This window comes from Dendronephthya gigantea, unplaced genomic scaffold (assembly GCF_004324835.1).
Source record: "Dendronephthya gigantea isolate DGI-Jeju-01 unplaced genomic scaffold, DenGig_1.0 000308F, whole genome shotgun sequence".
Classification (NCBI taxonomy): Eukaryota; Metazoa; Cnidaria; class Anthozoa; order Malacalcyonacea; family Nephtheidae; genus Dendronephthya; species Dendronephthya gigantea.
The window spans coordinates 102,963-125,364 of NW_021163318.1; the positions used below are offsets into that span (position 1 = coordinate 102,963).

General features: G+C 35.4%; 4 protein-coding genes across 4 annotated transcripts; 3 read left to right on the forward strand and 1 right to left on the reverse strand.

Moving 5' to 3' along the window:
* Nucleotides 1-147: 147 nt before the first annotated feature.
* On the reverse strand, nt 148-2,393 carry LOC114541746. The gene is made up of 5 exons (XM_028561552.1): nt 1,782-2,393; nt 1,486-1,679; nt 794-988; nt 514-632; nt 148-235 (listed from the first exon to the last, which is right to left on the reverse strand). The coding sequence occupies exons 1-3, from the start codon at nt 1,861-1,863 to the stop codon at nt 797-799; spliced, it is 468 nt and encodes a 155-aa protein (XP_028417353.1). The 5' UTR covers nt 1,864-2,393; the 3' UTR covers nt 148-235; nt 514-632; nt 794-796.
* A 4,091-nt stretch (nt 2,394-6,484) lies between these two features.
* Nucleotides 6,485-7,045, forward strand: LOC114541765 (serine/threonine-protein kinase STY46-like). Its single transcript, XM_028561567.1, has one exon. The coding sequence runs from the start codon at nt 6,485-6,487 to the stop codon at nt 7,043-7,045; it is 561 nt and encodes a 186-aa protein (XP_028417368.1).
* A 129-nt stretch (nt 7,046-7,174) lies between these two features.
* Nucleotides 7,175-20,637, forward strand: LOC114541766. The gene is made up of 2 exons (XM_028561568.1): nt 7,175-8,210; nt 20,565-20,637. The coding sequence occupies exons 1-2, from the start codon at nt 7,175-7,177 to the stop codon at nt 20,576-20,578; spliced, it is 1,050 nt and encodes a 349-aa protein (XP_028417369.1). The 3' UTR covers nt 20,579-20,637.
* On the forward strand, nt 10,401-11,152 carry LOC114541747. Its single transcript, XM_028561553.1, has 3 exons — nt 10,401-10,430; nt 10,561-10,807; nt 10,896-11,152. The coding sequence occupies exons 1-3, from the start codon at nt 10,401-10,403 to the stop codon at nt 11,150-11,152; spliced, it is 534 nt and encodes a 177-aa protein (XP_028417354.1).
* Nucleotides 20,638-22,402: the final 1,765 nt, after the last annotated feature.

Sequence of the window (22,402 nt, forward strand, 5' to 3'; positions counted from 1 at the left end):
ATTAATACCTAAGTAATATTTGTGACTTAGAAATTAATATCACATCTTTGTGATGAAGGATCGTCGCAGGATCAGATGTTGAAGGATCGTCGCAGGATCAGATGTTGGACGATGAGACGCCTGCCACTTGCCAACAGACTATGCAGATGTGCATACACCTGACTTTTACTTTCAGATCCGAACATTTCACAAACACCAACCACAACGCCACACGGTTTTTCGAATACTAAAATTCCTGCAAAGATAAAACCACACATACATTTACCGTATAAATATATTATATAAATTTTATCACATTTCATGTTATAATTATACTGACTACATTACGATATGACCAGCAACAAATTGTCAATATACGCTTCACTTTGTCTCTCAATCCTCAATATTCCAAATGTCATCTTCAAGAAATATTACTCCCCACTTACACCTATTTTCCAATTGTTTCTCATTATTTCCTAACCTAGATTTTACTATAAATCTCGTAAATAAATCATGCGATAAAACATTGCAAACCTGTGGTTCTTTTGTTTTTGCACCTATGCCTTCCCTTTTCAGTCCCACAACTAAGTGTTCGGACACCACTCTCACCCTCAACCTGATTATCATCAGGGTCAGCTACAGCAAAACCGGAGCTATAAGAAAAATTATGAAAAAGAAAATTTCGTCATACATAGGGAATGCCAAATTGCTAATGCACTTCCACTCAGCTAGAAAACAGGATATAAGGTACGCAACCAAGCAACTATAAATACAATGGCTAATGGCATAATTCTTGCCATAAAGGCATAATAACCTTTTAAAAACATTGCATGGAGCCACCATCATGCTTATCATCCATACACTCCTCTAGTACACTGAACGTCTGACCAAATTCTTTCGTATCTTTTCGAACGTTTTTGTAAACACAACCGTTCCTTATGGCATCTAAAAGCTTCTTAGGTAAATGAATTTTCTTCACCCAAGTCTTCGATGAATTCGACCACAGAACCTGCGATATTGACAAAACATATGTACTCTTTCGTATAGTATCCAAACATTTCGGATGTTCATGCATCTATTCTCGAAAAGCAAAAGAAATCGCCTATATATTAGCAGAATTTTGGACGAGCCATGATCTCGCGAGTCTATACAAAAAATATTACGTTTTCCCGTCAGAATATATCTACCAAAAGTTCACTTAGACAAAAACGCGTGATTCGTTAATCTCCCCTGGAGACACGTTTAAACAGCTTTTATGCTATGGCAACAACTCAAGTTAAATACCCATCTCAGAGTTCAAAGACTCTGACAAACCTGTTGTATATTATTAACTGGTTCATTAACTAGTTCGCAATACTGGTTCATCTAGTACTGCTGAAGCCATATGATATGTTGAAATCTACTGTGTTATTCAGCTATATTCACAAAAAATTAATAATCATGACTGCATGGTACTAATAATATCCACATGCACTAGTGACTAAGGCATGTAATGTAACTGCTTACCTCATGAAACATCCCTTGCCGTGTCTGTCTTTCATTTACAATCTTCATGGGCAAGACATCAGTAGTGTCCTCATCCTTCAACACATTAGAAGCAGGCTCCCCCATCATAACAGCCGAGTCATCTCTCAAAGAGCATGCAGAGTTTTCATGTTCTGTACAGAAACGACTCTTTTTTCCAGGAGTGTTTTGACAACCTATATTCAACAATTGAAAACATTTTATATATATCGGAAGTAAATTAATTAACACTTTGTACAGCAGGCTTACATGTCCTTTAAATAAATTGTTAAACATACCAACAAGAATGCTTCCTGGCATTCCATCAAAATATAGCTCTCCAACATCTGTGCATGTGCAAACCTGCCTTGCATTCTTCATGTTACCATCGATTACGATAACAGTTTTGCACCCAGGTACAGCACAAAAATGATTTACAATGCAAGTGATCAACTCTTAAACACACCTTTCTGACTGGATCATGTTTCCACTTATTCTACTTACAGTAATTTAATAACATGCAATCAACATGACATACTGCATACATTTACATGATCAACAAAAAAATCACAACTAAACATTATTTAAATGATTTAAGGATGTGTATAATCTCTTTATATACCTGTCCACTTTCTATAAAACACACTTTCATATTGTTGCACAGTAATCTTTGTCAGCTCGGTCTTGTCATAAGGAATGCTCTCTAATATCAATCAATGAGTACTCCAGTTTAACCTCTAAGCCAGCAAATAGTAGAAAGCCTTCCTCCAGTCCTCTTCTATCCATAAACTGCCTCACTTTCAGTCATAGGCGTACGAGACAGGGGGGCAGGGGGGGCAGTTGCCCCCCCAAAAATTTCGAGAATCAAGAAATTCGGGCAAAGTTCAGCCGAAACTTCGGGCAAACTGAAAGCTAAATTACATAGCTAAAATTTTTAAAACCAAATTTTGTAATATATATAACATATTTGTATTCTATTTCGCTATTTTTGTTATACTTTCTTAAAAGTACATCCGCCGCTTTGCCAAATCTATTGTTACAAATCTGGTAAAAGTTATAATTCGGGCACATTGTGTAATTCAAAAATTCGGGCGATTTTTTTTTGCCCCCCCAAACGAAGTTGCGCCCGTACGCCTATGCTTTCAGTAATGCCTTCTGCTCTGATGGCAAATCTCTGAATACAAAACATCAATAGTGCATATAATATTATATATACTGGTACATATGTAATATTACTCTCATTCATATGACAAAAAACACTTGTTTTGGGGGATGTATTGCAATAAATACATAATATACGTAAAAAAACAATGCTATAGAGAACATGTTACTCCTTCAATGAGGGATCCAAGGGTAGTGTAAATTTTCTATACCCTATATAATACCTAATCAACCATACGTTTGCCCCGCTAACATAAATTATTTGAAAATAAGGTAACTAGGTTACACATTACCCTTAATTACTCATTATGTATCACTGCTGTCTCTTGCATACTATTGAAATAACAAATTCAATGGCCCCAGTACACAAGCCATGAAGCCAACCATTAAAATATATCATTAAAACAGGATACATCTTTTACAATATATGTGTTAAACTACCTCAGTTAACATGCACATGTAGAAAATGAAATTTCATTCTATGAAATTAAAAATTTCATTCGATGAAATTACAATTTACAACCATTATATTAATCGTGCCCCAAATCAATATACTATATCTAAACTAATGTTCTGCATTCTTTCCCTAGAGATGAATACCATCTTAAAACTGGTAAATTGCAATGGTTTTTTTGCATGATGAACCAGTCAATTTCAGACTATTATATTGCTCATTTGCTCTACGTCGCACGATTTTAGCATTACTAACCTTTTCATTCTCTTTGCTTTCGATTTGTCGCACATATCCTTCACTTTTTGGTAACCAAACCTGTGGTTGTATGATCCAGCAAAAGACGCGAAAGGCAACGCGCCAACCAGGAGCAAACTTCTACACTCTTCAAGTAAAGGCAGGTGAAATGCAGTTTCCTCAGACGTCAACAAAAATTCATTTCGTAAGCAATCTTCGTCAAAATACTGTTTACCGCCTTCCGTCCAACCGCCATAATGCTCGTACAGTTTGCATTTGCGACATGATTTCGTCACTCGAGAACCAAGGTAGCTACCGAAATATATGTGATAAAATACTACGACATGGCCATTCCCCTCTACTAATAACTTTCCATTGCATCGGCGACATGTACCTCTTGCCGACATCAATATAGTTCCAATCGGCGATCCGCAGTTTAACGTAAACTCGTGAAAATGGTGGAATGATTTTCTTAACCCCTCCGTAAGACAACGCTCACGGTCTAGGTAAAGAAGACCTCTTGTCTCACATACTAAATACCGACAAGAACCGACAAAAACCGACAAGAAGCTGAGAAATACCGACAAGAACCGACAAGAAGCTGAGAAATACCGACAAGAACCGACAAGAAGCTGAGAAATACCGACAAGAACTCCGACAAAAATTATACTAAGGACAGACAAAAACCGACAAAAATACAGATATTGTGTGCTGAACGTGGACATTTTTTCTATTATACTATTATTAGAGACACGCACAAAGTTAGTGTTTTGAAAGATCGTTACTAAAACCCGGTCTCACGTCAAATTCGTGAAGATTGTAAAATCGTAAAAAGCTTTATAATAATACATGAAATAAAAGTTTTATAATATATAATACAAAACAGGTCTAATACAAAATATGTGGTAACATGATTATGAAACCGATCAAGCTGAACTAATCACGCACAGGTGTTAAGTGATGCATAGGCAGCCCAATTATGTATGCATGTTTATATAATTTACTATATATATATAATATATATTAGTATATAAACATGCATACATAATTGGGCTGCCTATGGTGAATGTGGCTGTTTTTACAATAACAAGAATTCGCTAAGATCAAAATTTTTCAGGTATTTACCGAACCCAAATCTTTGTTCTAGGCAGTGAACGACGTATGTACACTTATGTTAGAAACACGTTAATTGGCCTAATTCTTTTTCTGGTTTTTATTAATGATTTACCCATCTACATCAACAAGTCCAAGCCCTTTTTGTTTGCGGATGACTCTACTATTATTTCTTCCGGAACTAATGTCCGCGAACTTAGTGACTCCCTAAAGTCGGACGTTACTTCAGTGTCACATTGGACTACTCACAACAAAATGTCCCTCAATTCGAAAAAGACTAAAATTATGAAAATATTCTCACAACAGTTGCCAATGTTTCTCGCGATGAAACCTTTCATATTACCTTTTGAGGGCCATTGGGAAGAATACCTTAAGGTAACAATGTGAACCCCTCATGAAATAAAGTTTTAATAATAATAATAATAATAAATTCGCAAATTAAAGCAGTTATTCGCTGAAATGTTTTTGTAAAATAGTTAAAACATAGAAAGTTTGAGATTAAGTGATTAACAAGGTCCCTAACCGACAAGAAGCAGAGAAATACAAGAACTTCGACAAAAATTTATTTTAAGGACAGACAAAAACTGACAAAAAAACAGATAGTGTGTGCTGAACGTGGATACTATTAGATACTATTATTACGGACACGCACAAAGTTAGTGTCTTGAAAAATCGTTACTAAAATCCGGTCTCACGTCAAATTCCAAAAAACAACATTTTGAAGATTGTAAAATTGTGAAAAGCTTTATAATACATGAAATAAAAGTTTTATAATATACAGGGTGTATAAAAAAAAACGCAACCACTTAATATTCATGAATATCCTCTTTGTTCTACAACACAAAAGACGTTTGGCCCCTGGAATGCGAGAAAGCTTGTAATCATATTCTAGCGGCACAATCGTCGGTAAACAAAGTCGGGTGCGTAAACCAACGAGCTGAATTGAAAGTATTTAACGAGTAAAATGTTATTTACAATTTATTTTACAAGGTCGACAGTTAGCATTCAAGTTATCATGCACGACAATAAAAACTCGTTGTTCGGTTGTTAGCTACACCATTATTAGTTTAGCTGATTTGACCATTAGCAGTTGAACTGTACGATTAGAAGGGTTAGCTGGAAAACGCGGACACGGACACGTGGACACGGACACACGGACACGGACACACGGACATGGAAAACACGGACACACGGACATGGAAAACGCGGACATGGAAAACGCGGACATGGAAAACGCGGACATGGAAAACGCGGACATGGAAAACACGGACATGGAAAACACGGACATGGAAAACGCGGACATTGAAAACACGGACATGGAAAACGCGGACATGGAAAACACGGACATGGAAAACACGGACATGGAAAACGCGGACATGGAAAAAACGGACATGGAAAACATTTACTATTTTAAATAAACTAGTAAATGAGAGTTTTAAAGCGGAGATATACCATTGTGGCAATGTTATGATTTGTTGTTATTTAATGTATTTCTTCATTACTGCAATGCCATGTTGTAAATGTTGCTTTGTTTTTATCTCTCAATATATTGCAAATACCAAAAATGGTGCATTTATCCAAAATAAGTAAGAGCTCTACATGAACATTTTTTATTGCGTATTTTGAAATTCCATGTAGTTTGGCTCGAAAAGATTAGTTTTAATTGCCAGTCAGTGCCTGTGGTGGCTAAACTAAGCTATCGTTCATTAAAGAAACTTTCGCCATTAGTCGACAAAAACTTAAAAACTGCAACTTAATCACCAAAGCACCCAAGCAACTATTGTTAGTATCGCTGTATTGGTCTTTTATTTACTAGAAATCAAGTTACGTACTATATACAGTATAGTATTTTGCAGATACCGTTGTATTGCACTACGACCAGGGCTATGTCCTATATCCACAGTTTGAACCATTAAACACAAATTTTGTTCAAGACATGCCTTGCATCAATGATAAAAAATTTTAAAATTAATTTAAAATTGAAATTGAAATTTGAAAGTATGGCTAAAACTAGTGGAAGTTTCCCGCCGTCTTTCAACAATGGCGGGGGCGTTTAAACTACTACCGTCATTGTTAAAAAGCAAAACAAAAGCCGATTATGGTCTTCCACGTTTTGTTTGGAATCAAGTCAAAATCGAAAGAGAGTTAGCAAGTGGAGCTTACGGGCAAGTTTATATTGGAAAATATTTGAGTACGGAAGAGAGAGTCGTCATTAAAAAGCTGAAAAGTGAGTCAGGAGATGCGAAGAAAAGATTTATCAAAGAGGCCAAAATGTTGAATGATTTAAAGAGACATGACAATATCTCTCAATTTCAAGCGTTTTGTGATAACCCATTTGCAATCGTTATGGAATACTCTGTATTTGACTTTAATCCATTTGGCCCAGATAAAGCAGTCACGACGTTGGAAGATTTCGTACATTTTGTGGATGACGAATACGACTTCTCTTCTTTTCACGAAATTGTACCAGTATGTGCAAAAGACATAGCATCTGGGCTTGATTTCCTCCACAAAAGAAACATTGCACACAGAGATTTAAAGCCTAGCAATGTTCTTGTGAGCAACTTGCACTACACCTCCAAACAAGACCAGGAGTTGTAGCAAACATTTGCCCAGTGCCCAATAGTTTGCAAACTTGCTGACTTTGGACTGAGCAGAAGCCTTCAATTTCAAACGCACTCACTACTTAAGTCAAGGACAGATTCAATTTTTCGTGGAACTCCAATGTACATGGCACCAGAACTTTATTTGGAAAATCTTAAGAATGCAAGTCAAGCTGAACTTCAGCAATGTGATATATGGTCTTTGGGAATGGTAATGTATTCCATTTTAAACCCAAATGTGATGAGCCCATATAGTAAGGAACTTGAAAATACAGGACTATCCTTTGATAAGGATTTATTGATGAATCATTGTATCCCACTTCATGATGAGAAGTATGAGAGTATTCGGGTATCAGAGTGGTGGCAAGTGGAGGAATGTTTTAAACTTTGTTCAAATTTTCTACCAAACCAAAGACCTACTGCAGCTCAAGTGTTGGACATACTCACCAGTCAACCTGCGAATCAGCTGATTTTGAAACACCTGGCAGTTAGTCAGAATACAGCACTTGAAAGATCAGATGGGAAGTTTGCTGTACTCAATGAAATGACATCATTCGCAGAGACATTGCAAGCCCCAGTCAATGATGGGACTAACTGCTGCGCGTTTCTTGGTCTTGGAATATGTGATCAGATTTTGCATGATATTGCGGAAGCTAGAGAAGTTAATTGGAGAAGAATCATTGACATTAGTGAACATATGATCAACAACCTTCCCTTGCAATTGCATGGTTCCAGAGATTTAACATCAACCTATGATGTATCAGAGGCTTATGATATTTTGAAATCAATAAATCTTTTGACTTTCTCATATGAACTGTCAGAAGAGTTTGTAAAAGGAAAGAAAGTGTTTTCATATGGCGGGCGTGAAGAACTTATGAAATCTCTTGGTCAAAAAGCAGCTAGTGAAAAGACATGTGTTGGTTTGTACACATGTAGTCCTTACACATTTGTTCTTGGGATACATGCTGAGTCATTTTTTCTGGTGGATACCCATTGTATTGGAAGTGAAGTAGGAGGAAATGGCAATGGTATCTTGATCACCACCAAAGATTGTAGTCCATCATCCTGCAATGTGCTTACCCAATGGATAATAAAACGACTCAAGTGCTCAGGGATTGATGGCAAAGAGGATCAGAGTCTTGTGTGGCTGACAGTAGAGCAAGGTTAGTTATATCTGTACTGTACAATATATCTATGAAATTACCAACCCACTTTTAATATGAATTAAAGTGGTAGTTAAAAATTTGAATTTAATTAATCTACACTAGTTAACCTGACCTAAACTTATATTATGAAATGACACAAAACTCAAATCAGTCCTATTATATTTTACCGAGTATATTATAGCTAATGTTTCCATCATTCAATACAAAAATAATCATAAAGCTAGTGTACATTGCCCGTTCAATTTTGCTGCATTATACCATGCCAGCAATTAAGTAACGGTTTAAAATCGAAGTTTCAAACGATTAAAACAGTACAAAATCTTCACAGACAAAGAAAAAACTTCAAATGTTATTTTATTCTGTATCTTGCAGTCGACGCCGGCGGCTAAAAGTTTTATACTTTATAAATATAGTGTGTATTTTTTATACCAAAATTCAAATTACACTTTCAAAAACACTTTTTGAAGTTAAAGCAAAGGTGTAATAGCCTTTCACAGGTTTATGCATGCGTTTGCATAAAAAGCTGAAAATTTTACAAATAAACGCCATACAAAGCTGAAAAGTATACAAATACGGCTTTCTTATCGCGAAACAAATACGAAAAAAACAAAGTAAACACGTACCCTTTGTCTTTGAAAACATTTATAAGTTTGCAGATTATGAATTATTCCTCTTACACGGCTTTGTCTTGACCGTATCCACGTTCATCTTTGCTAACTGTCATGCTTCATATATCTTGTTTCTTCTCGTTTTACTTTCTTTGCACAAAGTTTATGAAACGCTTTTACAAATTACAAAAATGTTTACGAAATGACAGTTAATTTAAATTGCTGACGTTCTCATTGAAATACAAATTTTTTGTCTTAGCCAATCAGAACGTTCGTTGATTACCAGACGTTACTCGCGCATGCGCATAACTTACAAAACCACCCAACGTCGACCGTCCATGACAAAGAATTTGGACAACTTTGGTTCGGCTATGTTCTACCGGGTTCCGGGTGTAACTCCTAATCTCCGAGCGGAATTAGTACCCTCGCAGGCGCTCCGCGCCCGCTCGGGGATAATAGACTTTTTATTATTTTCTCAGTTTAAAAATAAAGGATATAATATTACAAGTTTTAAAACCTGTCTGCGGGGTATTACTGATAGTAATAACTCCAAGCAGGGTTTGTGAGTTGTGTGCATTAAAACACAGCTAAGTTAATACAAATATCTACATAAAATTTTGTAAATCTACATTTTTACATGAGGTAAAACCTCTTGTTTCAGTGCATAAAGTAGATGAACTGGCAGCAAATAATAGCTTCATTTACAAGCTTCATACTTTATTTAAATTCAACAAATAGACAGACCAGCTTTCCAAGTAATATTTTTTTATATCAGAATCAGTCAGTACTCCAGTAAATCAGTATGGACAATTGAACTCAATAAAACTGGACAGCCAAAATTTTTGAGGCCAAATATATATATATATATATATATATATATATATATATATATATATATATATATATATATATATACAGTCAATTCAAAAAAGGTTGACTTTTGCAGTTATGTATTTATGTATCTTGGACATTGAGCGCGCAAAGAACTTCGGGAATTTTCATGCGAATTAATGAACCACATTATTTTGTTGCAATGCCGGCCCCATACAGTCAAGATATACGCTGGAGAGCAATCTTCTTAGCCGAAATATTAGATATTGAGTTAGAGCAAGTGAGTTTTTATCTGCAAATATCACAGTCAACAATAAAACGTTATGTAAGAAGGTTCAGAGAATTGGGAAATATCAACACAGCTATCATCGGCCGGCCGTACAATTGCATATCAATACATCCTCACGAAGAGCTTGTGATTATTGACTTGGTGCAGCAATATCCAGAAAAAACCATTGCCGAAATACTGGACAAAGTGTATGAGGAAACAGGGTCGCAGTATGCGTGCTCGACTCTGCACTATTATTTGAAGAAAAACGGCATAACACGAAAGAAGGTTAGTAAATATATGCAAGACATAACGAACGAGTCAATATCCATTTATAAAGAATTCTAGAGAAATGTCTACATATCAACTAACAAAATCGTACAATCTGACTTTTAATTATAGCTTACCAAAATTGCACAACAAAGATCTGAAGATGCAAGGAAAGAATTTCGTGCTTCAACATGCTTATTCTCCCCAGAAATGTTCGTTTTTTTAGACGAAAGTGGCTTTGTAAGTTTAACGACAAAAGCATTTTTTGTATTGAAAATAATTTCAACATGGGGTCACCGTATAGCGAACCGTCTCTTGAGATTTAGTATACAATTCATTTACTCATAATAATAAGTAAATATTTCCACAGGATAAGCGAATCATGCGAACATACGGCTACAATTTGTGTGGACAGCCTGCAAGAATATATCGTCGACATACAAGCTGGAATCCACGCATAACCGCAATTCCAGTGATATGTATGGAAGGCCTGCTAGATATTGGTGTTTACCGAGGACACGTAGATGGCGAAATATTTCTTGCCTTTGTCAACAATATCCTTGCTCCATGCCTGCTGCCGTTTAATGGTTTTAATCCACGTTCCATTGTCATACTTGGTAATGTAAATCATTCCCTTACTGCATGCATACAGTACTGCGTAAAATTTATAATTTTCAAAGGTAATTAACTTTTTTATTCTTGTAGACAATGCTGCAATACATCACACGCAAGACGTTATTGATGCTATTAATGCTACTGGGGCAATGCTAATTTTCTTGCCAGCTTATTCGCCGGATTTCATGCCTTGTGAAGAGCTCTTTGCTCAGACCAAAAGCTATATTCGCCAAAACGACATCGCATGGCAAAATTGCCCAGATCAGGAATTAATGGTATGGGAATCATTTCTGCAGAGTACAGATGAAGAAATAAGAAACTACATACATCACGCTGGCTACATGTAAACATACAGGGTGTCCCCCCAAAAAAAGTCCCCGCTATTGAAATGAAGCTTTTGTTGGAATTTGAATGCATGATCAACGCAGTAGTGTGTAAATAGCATAGTTATTAGGTTGAGGCATTCAAATAAAGCTTCTTGCTTTCAATTGGGTTTATCATAATATTAAGGCAATCAGATTCTAACAAAGGCTTGATTTCAATAGAGGGGACATTTTTTTGGGACACCCTGTATAATTATATAATCTGTAAAAATTGGTATTATTTTATAAACTTGATAATTCATTTACAAGCTTTTTTTTTGTGCTTCAAATTCTTCTGCGTCTAAAACTCCACTCTCTTTGAGGACTTTCAGGTCTTTCAATTGCTGAATTATTATTGAGCGGAGTTTTGCCTAAATATGTGATGAAATACTTCAGTTTGATAAAACGCATCGACTAAGCTATACATATATCAATAGCCTTTTGTCATATGCTACATGCATGCATGCAATTATCTAATTGCATTGTTTGGTCAGTCGAGATATTTGCCTTCCCTAAATTTCCCTGTCCCTTACTTATTAGCACATCATGCTTGATTGTGAAGGCTGTAGCTTTAATTACCACTGGGAAAAAGCCTCCGTACAATGTCAGTACTTCAGAAATACATTATCTAAAAATAATACTGCAAAAAAACAGAAATTCACATACTTTTGCTTCCATCGATTGAGGCATTGACATTGTTGTGTGTGTAGCTACAGTGGTTGTTGCTGATGCTGTAGCAGCTGAAATTGGCGTCACTGCAGGGGTTGACGCTGTTGGATTGTTTCGTACCTGGCCCGCCTTTAATCCAGTGAAAAACGGGATTTTTGGAGGCATGTCATAACTGCTGTGTGTGCCGTTGCTCTTCAAACAATATAAGTGAAACTTTGTAAAGAAAATGATGGCATGATTGCTTTCCATTTCAGTAGTGTAGTTTATAAAATCTTCAAATAATTGCAGCTATTTCAATTATTAAGGTTGATATTGACAGTAGCAAATGTACAATATGAACGGTAAAAGAATGATATGGCAAAATCATAAATTTCAATATGCTTAGATCAATTGATTACCGAGACATTGTACAAATTGTGCCAACGTGTATAACACGTATTTCAAACTGTGAATTTTGCATTCATTCTTTTGCGTTCCTATAGTACATTTGATTATTGATGTCAACCTTATTGAACCTTTATTGAAATTCATTGTTTTAATAATGCATTTAACATGCACTACACTTAACAACATTTTAGCCCAAACTCTGAGTTTGAATTCGGCATAGTCGCCTCCATTCTTCTTTTGTAATAGCGACATTATGCTCCCCATATCGGCTGCTGAAGATGAAGTTTGTGCTACACATTTAAAGATTAATACCTAAAATCATTTAGGAAAGGTTATAAACAACGCTTTTTCAAATGAAACACGTATACCATTATCATCATCATCACTTTCATCTAAGCGGGCTCTCTTGGTTCCCTTGCAATTCGATTTAGCTGGAAAGTCTGCAGCCTCTGCCCACAACGTTATCCAACCGTCTTTAGCCATGGAGTATGCTTCAACCAGGTTGCCATCGTTCACCATAACTACCCGTCTGTTTCTACCAGCAATATAGCCGAGCTTGAATGACTGTTCATCATCAGCAGGGGACAGTTCCACAGCGAAGTTTCTTAGCAAATACTCTTTCATCTCATTCAAACTATCGAATATTGGAACATTTTGGCGACTGTAAGTGCTATATTTTGTTCTGTTGCTTTTACACACGATTTTCAGGATAACATTGACTGTAGCTTGCTTCTCCATGTTTGCGGTCAGAATGTGATGAATTAGTCAGGTATTTTAGCAAAGCGTTTAATAAGGCAAGAAAAAACAATGATTCCTTTGGGATTAACCTGTTGTATTCAATTTCAAAGGACTCAAGTTTAAAGTTTTAATGATTTATACACTCTGTATTAATTTTCTTTTACTTTTATTCCTTCAAGATGACTTTTTTGTTTAAATATTAATTTATGGGAAAAGTTTAGTACTGTATTTCTTCTCAACTTTCTAATGTTTAATATGGGCTATATCATTTCATGAAATAGGTTCAGCAACTGCCTAGGGTTTACAAGAGAATTTCTTGAAGTTTCGACGTAAGGCTATCGTTAGGAGAGTTACTATACAGGGTGTATTCAAAAAAAGGAGAAATTCACCTTGTAATTATAATTTGAATGCCTGAGTATTATACGGAGCCCATGAGTGCGTAAACACAATTGAATCGAATTTTTTGCATGGGAAGTTATTTAATGTTATTGCTTTCGTTCAACATATGATTAATTGTAAAATTCGAGCTATCGAACAAAAAAAAATACGAACAGAGGTCAAAGTATACCAATCAGTATTTGCTTGAAAACTTCGCTGTGGAACTGTCCCCCGTTGATTAGCATTGAGCAGTCATTCTAGCTAAGCTACATATATATTGCTGGAGAAAGAGACGGATAGCTAAGTACGAAATAATCCAACAACGTCGACCCTGCAGTGACGCAAATTAAGCCTGCCGCACACGAGAGTTACTAGCTGAGCTAAAGATTTCGCGAGGCTGTTTGCTCAGCAAGTTTCTCTCGTGTGCGGAAGTTTACGGGCTTAGGTAACTGCCTCGCGAGGTAGTTAGCTCAGCTGATAGCTCTCGTGTATAGCAGCCAATTACAGCTGCTACAGCATCAATAACAACCACTGTAGCTACAACACACACAATTGTATGCAATTGTACTCACATATGCAATTGTATGGCCGGCCGATGATAGCTGTGTTGATATTTCCCAATTCTCTGAACCTTCTTACATAACGTTTTATTGTTGACTGTGATATTTGCAGATAAAAACTCACTTGCTCTAACTCAATATCTAATATTTCGGCTAAGAAGATTGCTCTCCAGCGTATATCTTGACTGTATGGGGCCGGCATTGCAACAAAATAATGTGGTTCATTAATTCGCATGAAAATTCCCGAAGTTCTTTGCGCGCTCAATGTCCAAGATACATAAATACATAACTGCAAAAGTCAACCTTTTTTGAATTGACTGTATATATATATATATGTATATATACATTTATATAAATATATATATATATATATATATATATATATATATATATATATATATATATATATATAATATATATATAATCTTGGATTTGTGCGTAGTAAACCAAAGTGCTCAATACAAGTAAATAGTAGAGCAAAAACACAAACAAATCAACAAAATATAATCATAAAATTGTATTTCATCGCTACACTGTGTTTCACGTACTAGTTTTAGTACGGTCCTCAGGCGATAACTATTTACAACGGTTTACGCACACGCGTTTTTGATTGATTACGCGAGAGTTTTAACGTGCATGTTTGCGTGTGCTTAACATTACAAACCTTAAAACCATATCTATGTCGGCATTTACTAAACAGTTCTGTCCTTTTGTTCAACGATTTGTTTTTGTCTGATAGCATGATTAATCTTTTTTCCTCGGTGCATAAATTGCAAACTTTCATTTCTGGACATGCGGCGGGAACTGCAGTTGCATGATTTCAAAGAACATTGGGAGTTGTTTTGATGTTTAAGGACTCTATGATTGTGGTTGGAGATTGAGGTTTTAACATTGTTCATACAAGAGTAACTCACTTTGACCGTGTTCCGGTTGAAAATTTGAACCAATTATTTAAACCGTTGTAAATAGTTATCGCCTGAGGACCGTACTAAAACTAGTACCATCACAGAACAACGCCCCTATTGTCCCACAATTGAAGGATTTCGAAGACGACGTGATCAATATGATATCGAACATTGAATTTAGATCAGTAAACGATCCGTTTTTAAATAAAATCTCCAGAGACGTCGACACAAATCCAAAATGTCGCCTAATAAACCCATCAAAGAGCGAGCTCGGAAAACTCAGTAAGGTCATTTTGGACAGAATTAATGACGAAATAAGAAGAGCTACGGGTGTAAACCAGTGGAAGAATACACAAGCGGTTCTAAAATGGTTCAAGGAAATAAGAAACAAATGCGATCATTCATTCCTATCCTTCGACATCAATGAATTCTACCCATCGATTTCAGAAGAACTATTGAAAAGTGCAATTTCCTGGGCGAAGACAATGATAAATATCACAGATGAAGAAGAGTCCATCATCAATCACGCACGTAAATCGTTTCTTTTTCACAGTGATAAAGCATGGAGCAAAACTAACGATGTTAATGGTTCTTTATTTGATGTCGCTATGGGTAGTTTCGATGGTGCCGAAGTCTGCGAATTGATTGGATTGTTCATATTAAACACATTAGCATCACAATTTGGTAAAAATATGGTTGGTCTATATCGGGATGATGGCTTGATGTTGATCAAAGGAAAGAATTAAGGCAGATCAGCTGACGCGGCTAGAAAAGAACTTCACCGCATCTTTGAGCAGTTCGGGTTAAAAATCACCGTCGATATTTGCCATCAATCAGTCAACTTTCTTGATGTCACCTTAAACCTGAAAGATAATCAGTTCTCCCCTTACCGAAAACCTAATAATGACCCAGTTTACATCGACAGCAGGTCTAACCATCCACCATCCATAATCAGACAACTTCCCAAATCGATCAACAAACGTATATCCTCACTTTCGTCCAACAAAACCAGTTTTGATTTAGCTGCCCCGCTTTACGAAGATGCTCTAAAACACAGTCATTTCAACACCACCTTAAGTTACCAACAAGATGAAAACAACTACAACCCCAAGCGAAGAACGCGATCAAGAAATATAATCTGGTATAATCCACCTTATAGTAAGAATGTGAAAACGAATGTAGCACAAAGGTTCCTTCGCTTAATTGATAAGCATTTCCCAAAGTCATCGCCTCTCCATAAAATTTTCAACCGGAACACGGTCAAAGTGAGTTACTCTTGTATGAACAATGTTAAAACCTCAATCTCCAACCACAATCATAGAGTCCTTAGACATCAAAACAACTCCCAATGTTCTTTGAAATCATGCAACTGCAGAGTTAAGGAGGAATGCCCAATGAACGGTAATTGTCTCGTGAAAAGTATTGTGTACAAAGCGGAAGTTAGCTCGGGTAATGGAGAAGTTGTCAAGCATTATATTGGTATGACATCAGGTAGCTTCAAACTCAGATACAGCAACCACTTAAAGTCTTTTAACCACGAACGCTACTCTGGAGAAACGGAGCTCTCGAAGTATGTTTGGGGGCTCAAGTCGCAAGATAAACCATTTGGGATAAAATGGTCAGTGATGAAGCAAGTTCCCGCCGCATGTCCAGAAATGAAAGTTTGCAATTTATGCACCGAGGAAAAAAGATTCATCATGCTATCAGACAAAAACAAATCGTTGAACAAAAGGACAGAACTGTTTAGTAAATGCCGACATAGATATGGTTTTAAAGTTTGTAATGTTAAGCACACGCAAACATGCACGTTAAAACTCTCGCGTAATCAATCAAAAACGCGTGTGCGTAAACCGTTGTAAATAGTTATCGCCTGAGGACCGTACTAAAACTAGTACGTGGAACACAGTGTAGCGATGAAATACAATTTTATATGTGATTATATTTTGTTGATTTGTTTATATATATATATATATATATATATATATATATATATATATATATATATATATATATATATATATATATATGTAAGGTGTATTTTGACATAACTGTCACACACAGTTATCACAGTCAGGAACTACAGGTCAAAAGGCTAAATTTAGAAGATCAGCATATACGTTGCAAAACGTACTAATAGTAGCGTGCCAACTTAACCCTGGTATTCATTTAGTCGTAATAGTCGTGAACAAATCATTTTCACCGATGAGAAATAGTCAGGATGTAAATTTTTCTTTGTTTCTGTATTCAGTCGGTCATTGTAGACTGCACACACATAGAAATATTCTATCATATCAGGCACCATAACATGTTTAGGACACTCACGATTAATAGTTGGCAACTAATATTTGCCTGGAATATTTACCTTAAATTACGAAACAATAGCAAATGCTCACAGTCACCCTGGTGCACAAAAACATAGGGATAACCAAGTTTAATTGTTAAATCCTCAAACTTTGTCTCTTCCATTTTCTTGCTTGAACAAACACCGTATCGAGGTAGCTCGCCATTGTCCTTTTTGTTATTCCAATCCATATAAAGTCTGAAAAGAAGTGAAAAAGCAACATTTAAGTTCACGTATTTTAGCGGAAAACGTCCAAAACATCAAACCTTTTCGGTGTACCACCAAGGGCGTAACTAGAACGATAACTGGGGGGGGGGGGGTATTAATTTTTTCAGTTCTACTCGCGACGGCCGGGTTTCTTTTGTGCATTGCACTTAGAAAAGACATCCGTTGGGCAGAACGAAATGTACATGAATAATCACCCTCCTTCAATTATCGATCTTTAGTTACGCCCCTGTGTCAAAGTCCTTCAGCTCCATTCTTTACATTATATAGTCTAAGGGCTGTTTTTCACTGTCGTGTTTTTTGCACGTACGTACACGCACGTAAAAGCTTAAAACCTTCTAAGTTGTTGTATAATTAATTTCATGCCAGAAAAAAAACACGCATCAAATCATCAACAGAATTCAACCCGATAAATTTTTTCAATCGTTGATTTCATAAGTGTCATTTAAAGGATTTTAGGCTTTTAGATTCGTATAGACATACGCACAAAAAACGCGATAGTGGAAAACAGCCGTAAATCTTAAACAGTATTTAGTATTAACACCAAGCAACAAGAGTTTTTTCTTAAAAATATAATGGAGAATTATTGGCACGAATGTCAACGCCATTGCCACTGAAATGAATACTATGAATAAAGAAGAATACTATAAAAGTGACCTTTTTTCTCTGCGTATACGCCGAGAAATCTCTTTTAACATTTTTGTTTTCAGATTATGTAGTACTTTGTGAACATAGCTAATTTTCTGGGGCCGGTTGTTCGAAAGGCGTTTAGCTTAAACGGTGGATAAGCCAAAGTTTAAAAATACTCTCATAGATATTGTGAATGACTGAACCTGCATCTTATGCATTTAATATGTACTTCCATTGACAATTAAACTATTTAAATCGAAATATTTCGGCTACGTTGTTCAATAAATACATAATTTTGTTTTCGAATTTAAACTTATCCACCGTTTAAGCTAAACGCCTTTCGAACAACCACCCCCAGCTTTCCAGCTTCGCAAAATATTTTAAAATGTTAAAATCGTTAGAGTACTGCATGTTGGGAGATGATATAAGGTTTTGAACACATATTACGCGACATAAAAATGAAACACCACGCAATGCCAATGGGTTGATCCGTATCTTTTTTGGCGTTTCATCGCCTTCTTATAACCTTTGCATATAGTCAGATATCAGATTTTCACTTCAAATCGTCGTCTATCCAAACCCAAGAATCACTTTGTCCCAGATACATGTAACAGCTTTATTATCACCAAAATCAATAACCTTCTCTTTGCATGCATTCTTTCCTCTTACACCTTACTTAATTATAAAACGAGAGATATTCTACGATACTTCATGCATGCTTGAAGAATGCAAATTTAAATCAAGTTCATGATTCTGACGAGATAGAGTGCATGTTTTGACGTCGGTTGAAATATACTACAGGGTGCATGAAAAAAAAGTAGACAATTGTTAAAATGTCCATAAACTGAAAATTTCGCAAAATGTCTGAAGAACGTGTGTTGATATAGGTATTTTAGGGTCTCTTGACCACTTTAACACTGAAATAAATAAAAAAAAATTATATCGACGTGTAGGAATGATTATTTTCAAACACCACCTAAAACAACCCTCGCGCACAAAAACGGACTGTTCAAATCTTAATTCATTATCATAGGTTGAAAGTTTGGGTAATGTTTTATAAACTATCAAAGTTCCAGACAATTTGGTGTACATTAAATCCACCGGGCGGCCTCTCGAACTTGGACTTTTTTGCTATTTTTGGCCTTTCTCACATACTTTTTGCAGCTCACAAATGATTTCACGCATGATTAATGTAAAATATCAATAATGCATGAATTATTACCGCGTGAAACGCATGGTGATATATATATATATATATATATATATATATATATATATATATATATATATATATATATATATATATATATATATATATATATATCCAAGTGTAATTGTTTGTAATGGATAAAAGAGTGCTCAATACTAATTACAAGTAGAGCGAATTACACTTGGATATATATATATATATATATATATATATATATATATATATATATATATATATATATATATATATATATATATATATATATATATATATAAAGGCAGCAAATCAACTAAAACCAATGCATGCAGTACTGTTTTATCGATAACAAACAACATTCCATACGTAAGAAGTGAATTGGATCCGACATAATGGATAGTGTGAACGGACCTTAAATCAAAAGATTTTAGTTACCTGGAGTGAGGAACAAAACTGCATGCCAAAACTGCAAATATATCGTGTAACTTTCCACGTGTACTGTACAATATGCATGAAAACAATGCTAATTACGTTTTAGCAATAGCTATGTCCTACCTCTCTTCCAAGTACCAAAAATTCTTGAATTTTTCGTAACAATATTAAGACAGAGAAAAAATTATGCATACATATAAATATGAAATACTTTAATTCTTGAAATAGTATTGATTAATTACCTTCATGGGATGATATAGTGCTGCAGAAAGGACAACTTCTTGTCTATCTATTTTATGACCGGTGACAGCTGCTTTCGCCTTTTGCTAGAACAAACAGAGCAAGCTAAATAAGTTGTTCTAGGTTTTGAATGGAATACCTACTCGTCCCGAATTTCTAGACTGTTTATGAAATTGAAATTATTGAAAGTCGCTATTCGCTGAAGAAGTTTTAAGATTGATAGACGTTAGCTTTAAGACTAGTAAGTTTAAACCCAAATCTAAGAATGTTTATATACCTACCAGCTGTTCTGAAAGGATGATATAATTCTTTTGTTTGAATGATTCTCAGCGAGAATTTCTGGATTCAGGTAACACGCTGTGAAATACAGGAAAAGTGCTAAATGAGATCAGGTTTTCAAATACATTATTAAACATGCACAATTACGCTTAAATTACGTTCTCAAATACATTATTAACACAATTACGCTAAAAGAGATACTCTTGATCAAGTCTTGATAGGCCTTTAGCAGGGATGAATAAATTAAGAATGAGAATTGGGGGGGGGGGAGTATGTTTATTCATTTGGTTCTTCCGGAAGAATTTCTTTTGCGAATTTCTTGTGCAAATTTAGTCAGGGTTTTATAAACAAATGCTGTATTAGATCATACTGTGACTATGTATATATTATTTAACGAATAAATAATGTTGAACCATTGTTGCTTCAGTTATAGATACATAGTATGGCATATCATTTGTGATAAGAACAAAATAGTTGCCACAAAATAGTAGCTGCCGGGGCAAGCCGAAAAAGTTCCCTAATTAACAGGTAAACAGTTCGTTTTTGTTTTCCCCAATACCTAGAAAATTTTTAAAGTGTTAAGATAAGCACTAAAATGTGATTGCCTAACAAAATAAACTTGTAAGCGATCACTGATCAAATTCATTAAAACTTTCTGATTAGTCACTCTGTGCATGTGTCCTCTTATAGATCATGGCTCTCAACCAATGAAATTGCTTAAATTCGACTCAACATTCTTATATAAACAACTATTATACAGGACATGGGAGAAGCAAGGATTTGAGCAATCATGATTCCTTAGGGCAGATACTTTACCATTAAAATTTACCATAAGACTAACTGTATTTCCTTATTAAACATATTATATTCGTATATTCTTTTTCCATTGTTTTCATCCTGTGAATTTTGCCTGAATTTTAGCAGGGCTTCAACCTCTTGTTACACTCTATAATGTGTAAGGCTGATAGAACACTTTATCTAACAATTAGAATGATCTTATTATGATGTAACTGCTCACATTGACAACCATGTTTCACCCTAGGTAGCCCAAAGGTATTTGTGTTTTAATCTAAAGCGTCCATCCAGTTTAATATCGCGGTCTGTGACGTAAACACCAATTGCTATATTTGTATTATAATAAGATAAGGTTGGCAACTAAATATAAATTAACCACGTACACCCTCAAAACTATCGACAAAAAACATTGAAAATATGAAACATAACTCACAAAAAACATCATAACAATAAAATTTGATGTTTTTAATTGCTCCCCAGTACATTTTCTTGTTGAAAACAACTCTAGAAATGCGAAAAATTTTGCGATACTTTTCGTATTGCCATGAATTTTTTCGCCGTAACGATGCGGGATGTCTTTTGCCTAGCGCTGGTTTTCCATTCAAATGGCGAAGCAGCGACCTCATTGGCTCTTAAAATTGGCGAATAATTGGGAAAAAAGTGCAGTCCGGGGGGAGCATGAATGCTATGAATGTTATTCCGGAAATTGAATACGAAAATGAGCTGAAAATTAGGCAAAAGATTTTCGGCGCGAAAATTTCAAAACAAATTTAAAGGTCACTGTAATTCATATTACAATAAATATATCATATTGAAGTGCACTACTAAGAAAGTTAAAGATGTAAATCGGAAGGAAACAGCCGCAGAGCCGTCGTAAGTATAAAAATTATATATATTTTTCTGAATAAAATCTTTTATGGCCGTACGGTGGATATTGAAGCTATATTTAATAACACTATATAGGTTTTGAACATGGAAATGCAACGTGAACAAAGAGATAATTCTGTTTTCAATCCTCTCACATTAGCTATATGGTAAGAAGACTGTATTTTCCTAAATTAGTTCAGGCATATGTAAAAAAGAAACTTCAATATAAAAATACGTTTATGCAGTCACAGAGGTAGCTACTATAGTCTACAAAGCTCTCATGTCGCTATCGTTCGCAGTATTACTTCGTATGCATGCATGGCATGCAGCTAAAGTATTGTTCTCCGACAAAACACATGCACAAAAAAGTGAAAAAAATTTCGCGTCCGCCTAGAAATGTAAGTAAAAATGGAGTCTGACGTACCTTGGGCTTGACGGTTTTTAGTATTTTACAAGTGCATGTTAAGCCTGTGCCCAACGACGTGTTTTCACACTTCATCAATGTCTCCCAAGAAAATACACATGCAGATTGCAGCAAATAAGAAACCAGTACAATTTGAAAACAACGATATTTCACTGCAAAGCTTCCTTTATATCCACGAT

Bases quoted from the DNA above. Each gene is read 5' to 3' on its own strand.
- LOC114541746 (XM_028561552.1), bottom strand. From the start codon at position 1,863: ATGAAGAATGCAAGGCAGGTTTGCACATGCACAGATGTTGGAGAGCTA. The intron at 1,680-1,781 runs GTATGTTTAACA...TGTTGAATATAG, and splicing joins GCCAGGAAGCATTCTTGTTG to GTTGTCAAAACACTCCTGGA. The intron at 989-1,485 runs GTAAGCAGTTAC...TCAATATCGCAG, and splicing joins GGCAAGGGATGTTTCATGAG to GTTCTGTGGTCGAATTCATC.
- LOC114541765 (XM_028561567.1), top strand. From the start codon at position 6,485: ATGGCGGGGGCGTTTAAACTACTACCGTCATTGTTAAAAAGCAAAACA.
- LOC114541766 (XM_028561568.1), top strand. From the start codon at position 7,175: ATGGCACCAGAACTTTATTTGGAAAATCTTAAGAATGCAAGTCAAGCT.
- LOC114541747 (XM_028561553.1), top strand. From the start codon at position 10,401: ATGTTCGTTTTTTTAGACGAAAGTGGCTTT. The intron at 10,431-10,560 runs GTAAGTTTAACG...ATATTTCCACAG, and splicing joins TTTTAGACGAAAGTGGCTTT to GATAAGCGAATCATGCGAAC. The intron at 10,808-10,895 runs GTAATGTAAATC...TTATTCTTGTAG, and splicing joins ACGTTCCATTGTCATACTTG to ACAATGCTGCAATACATCAC.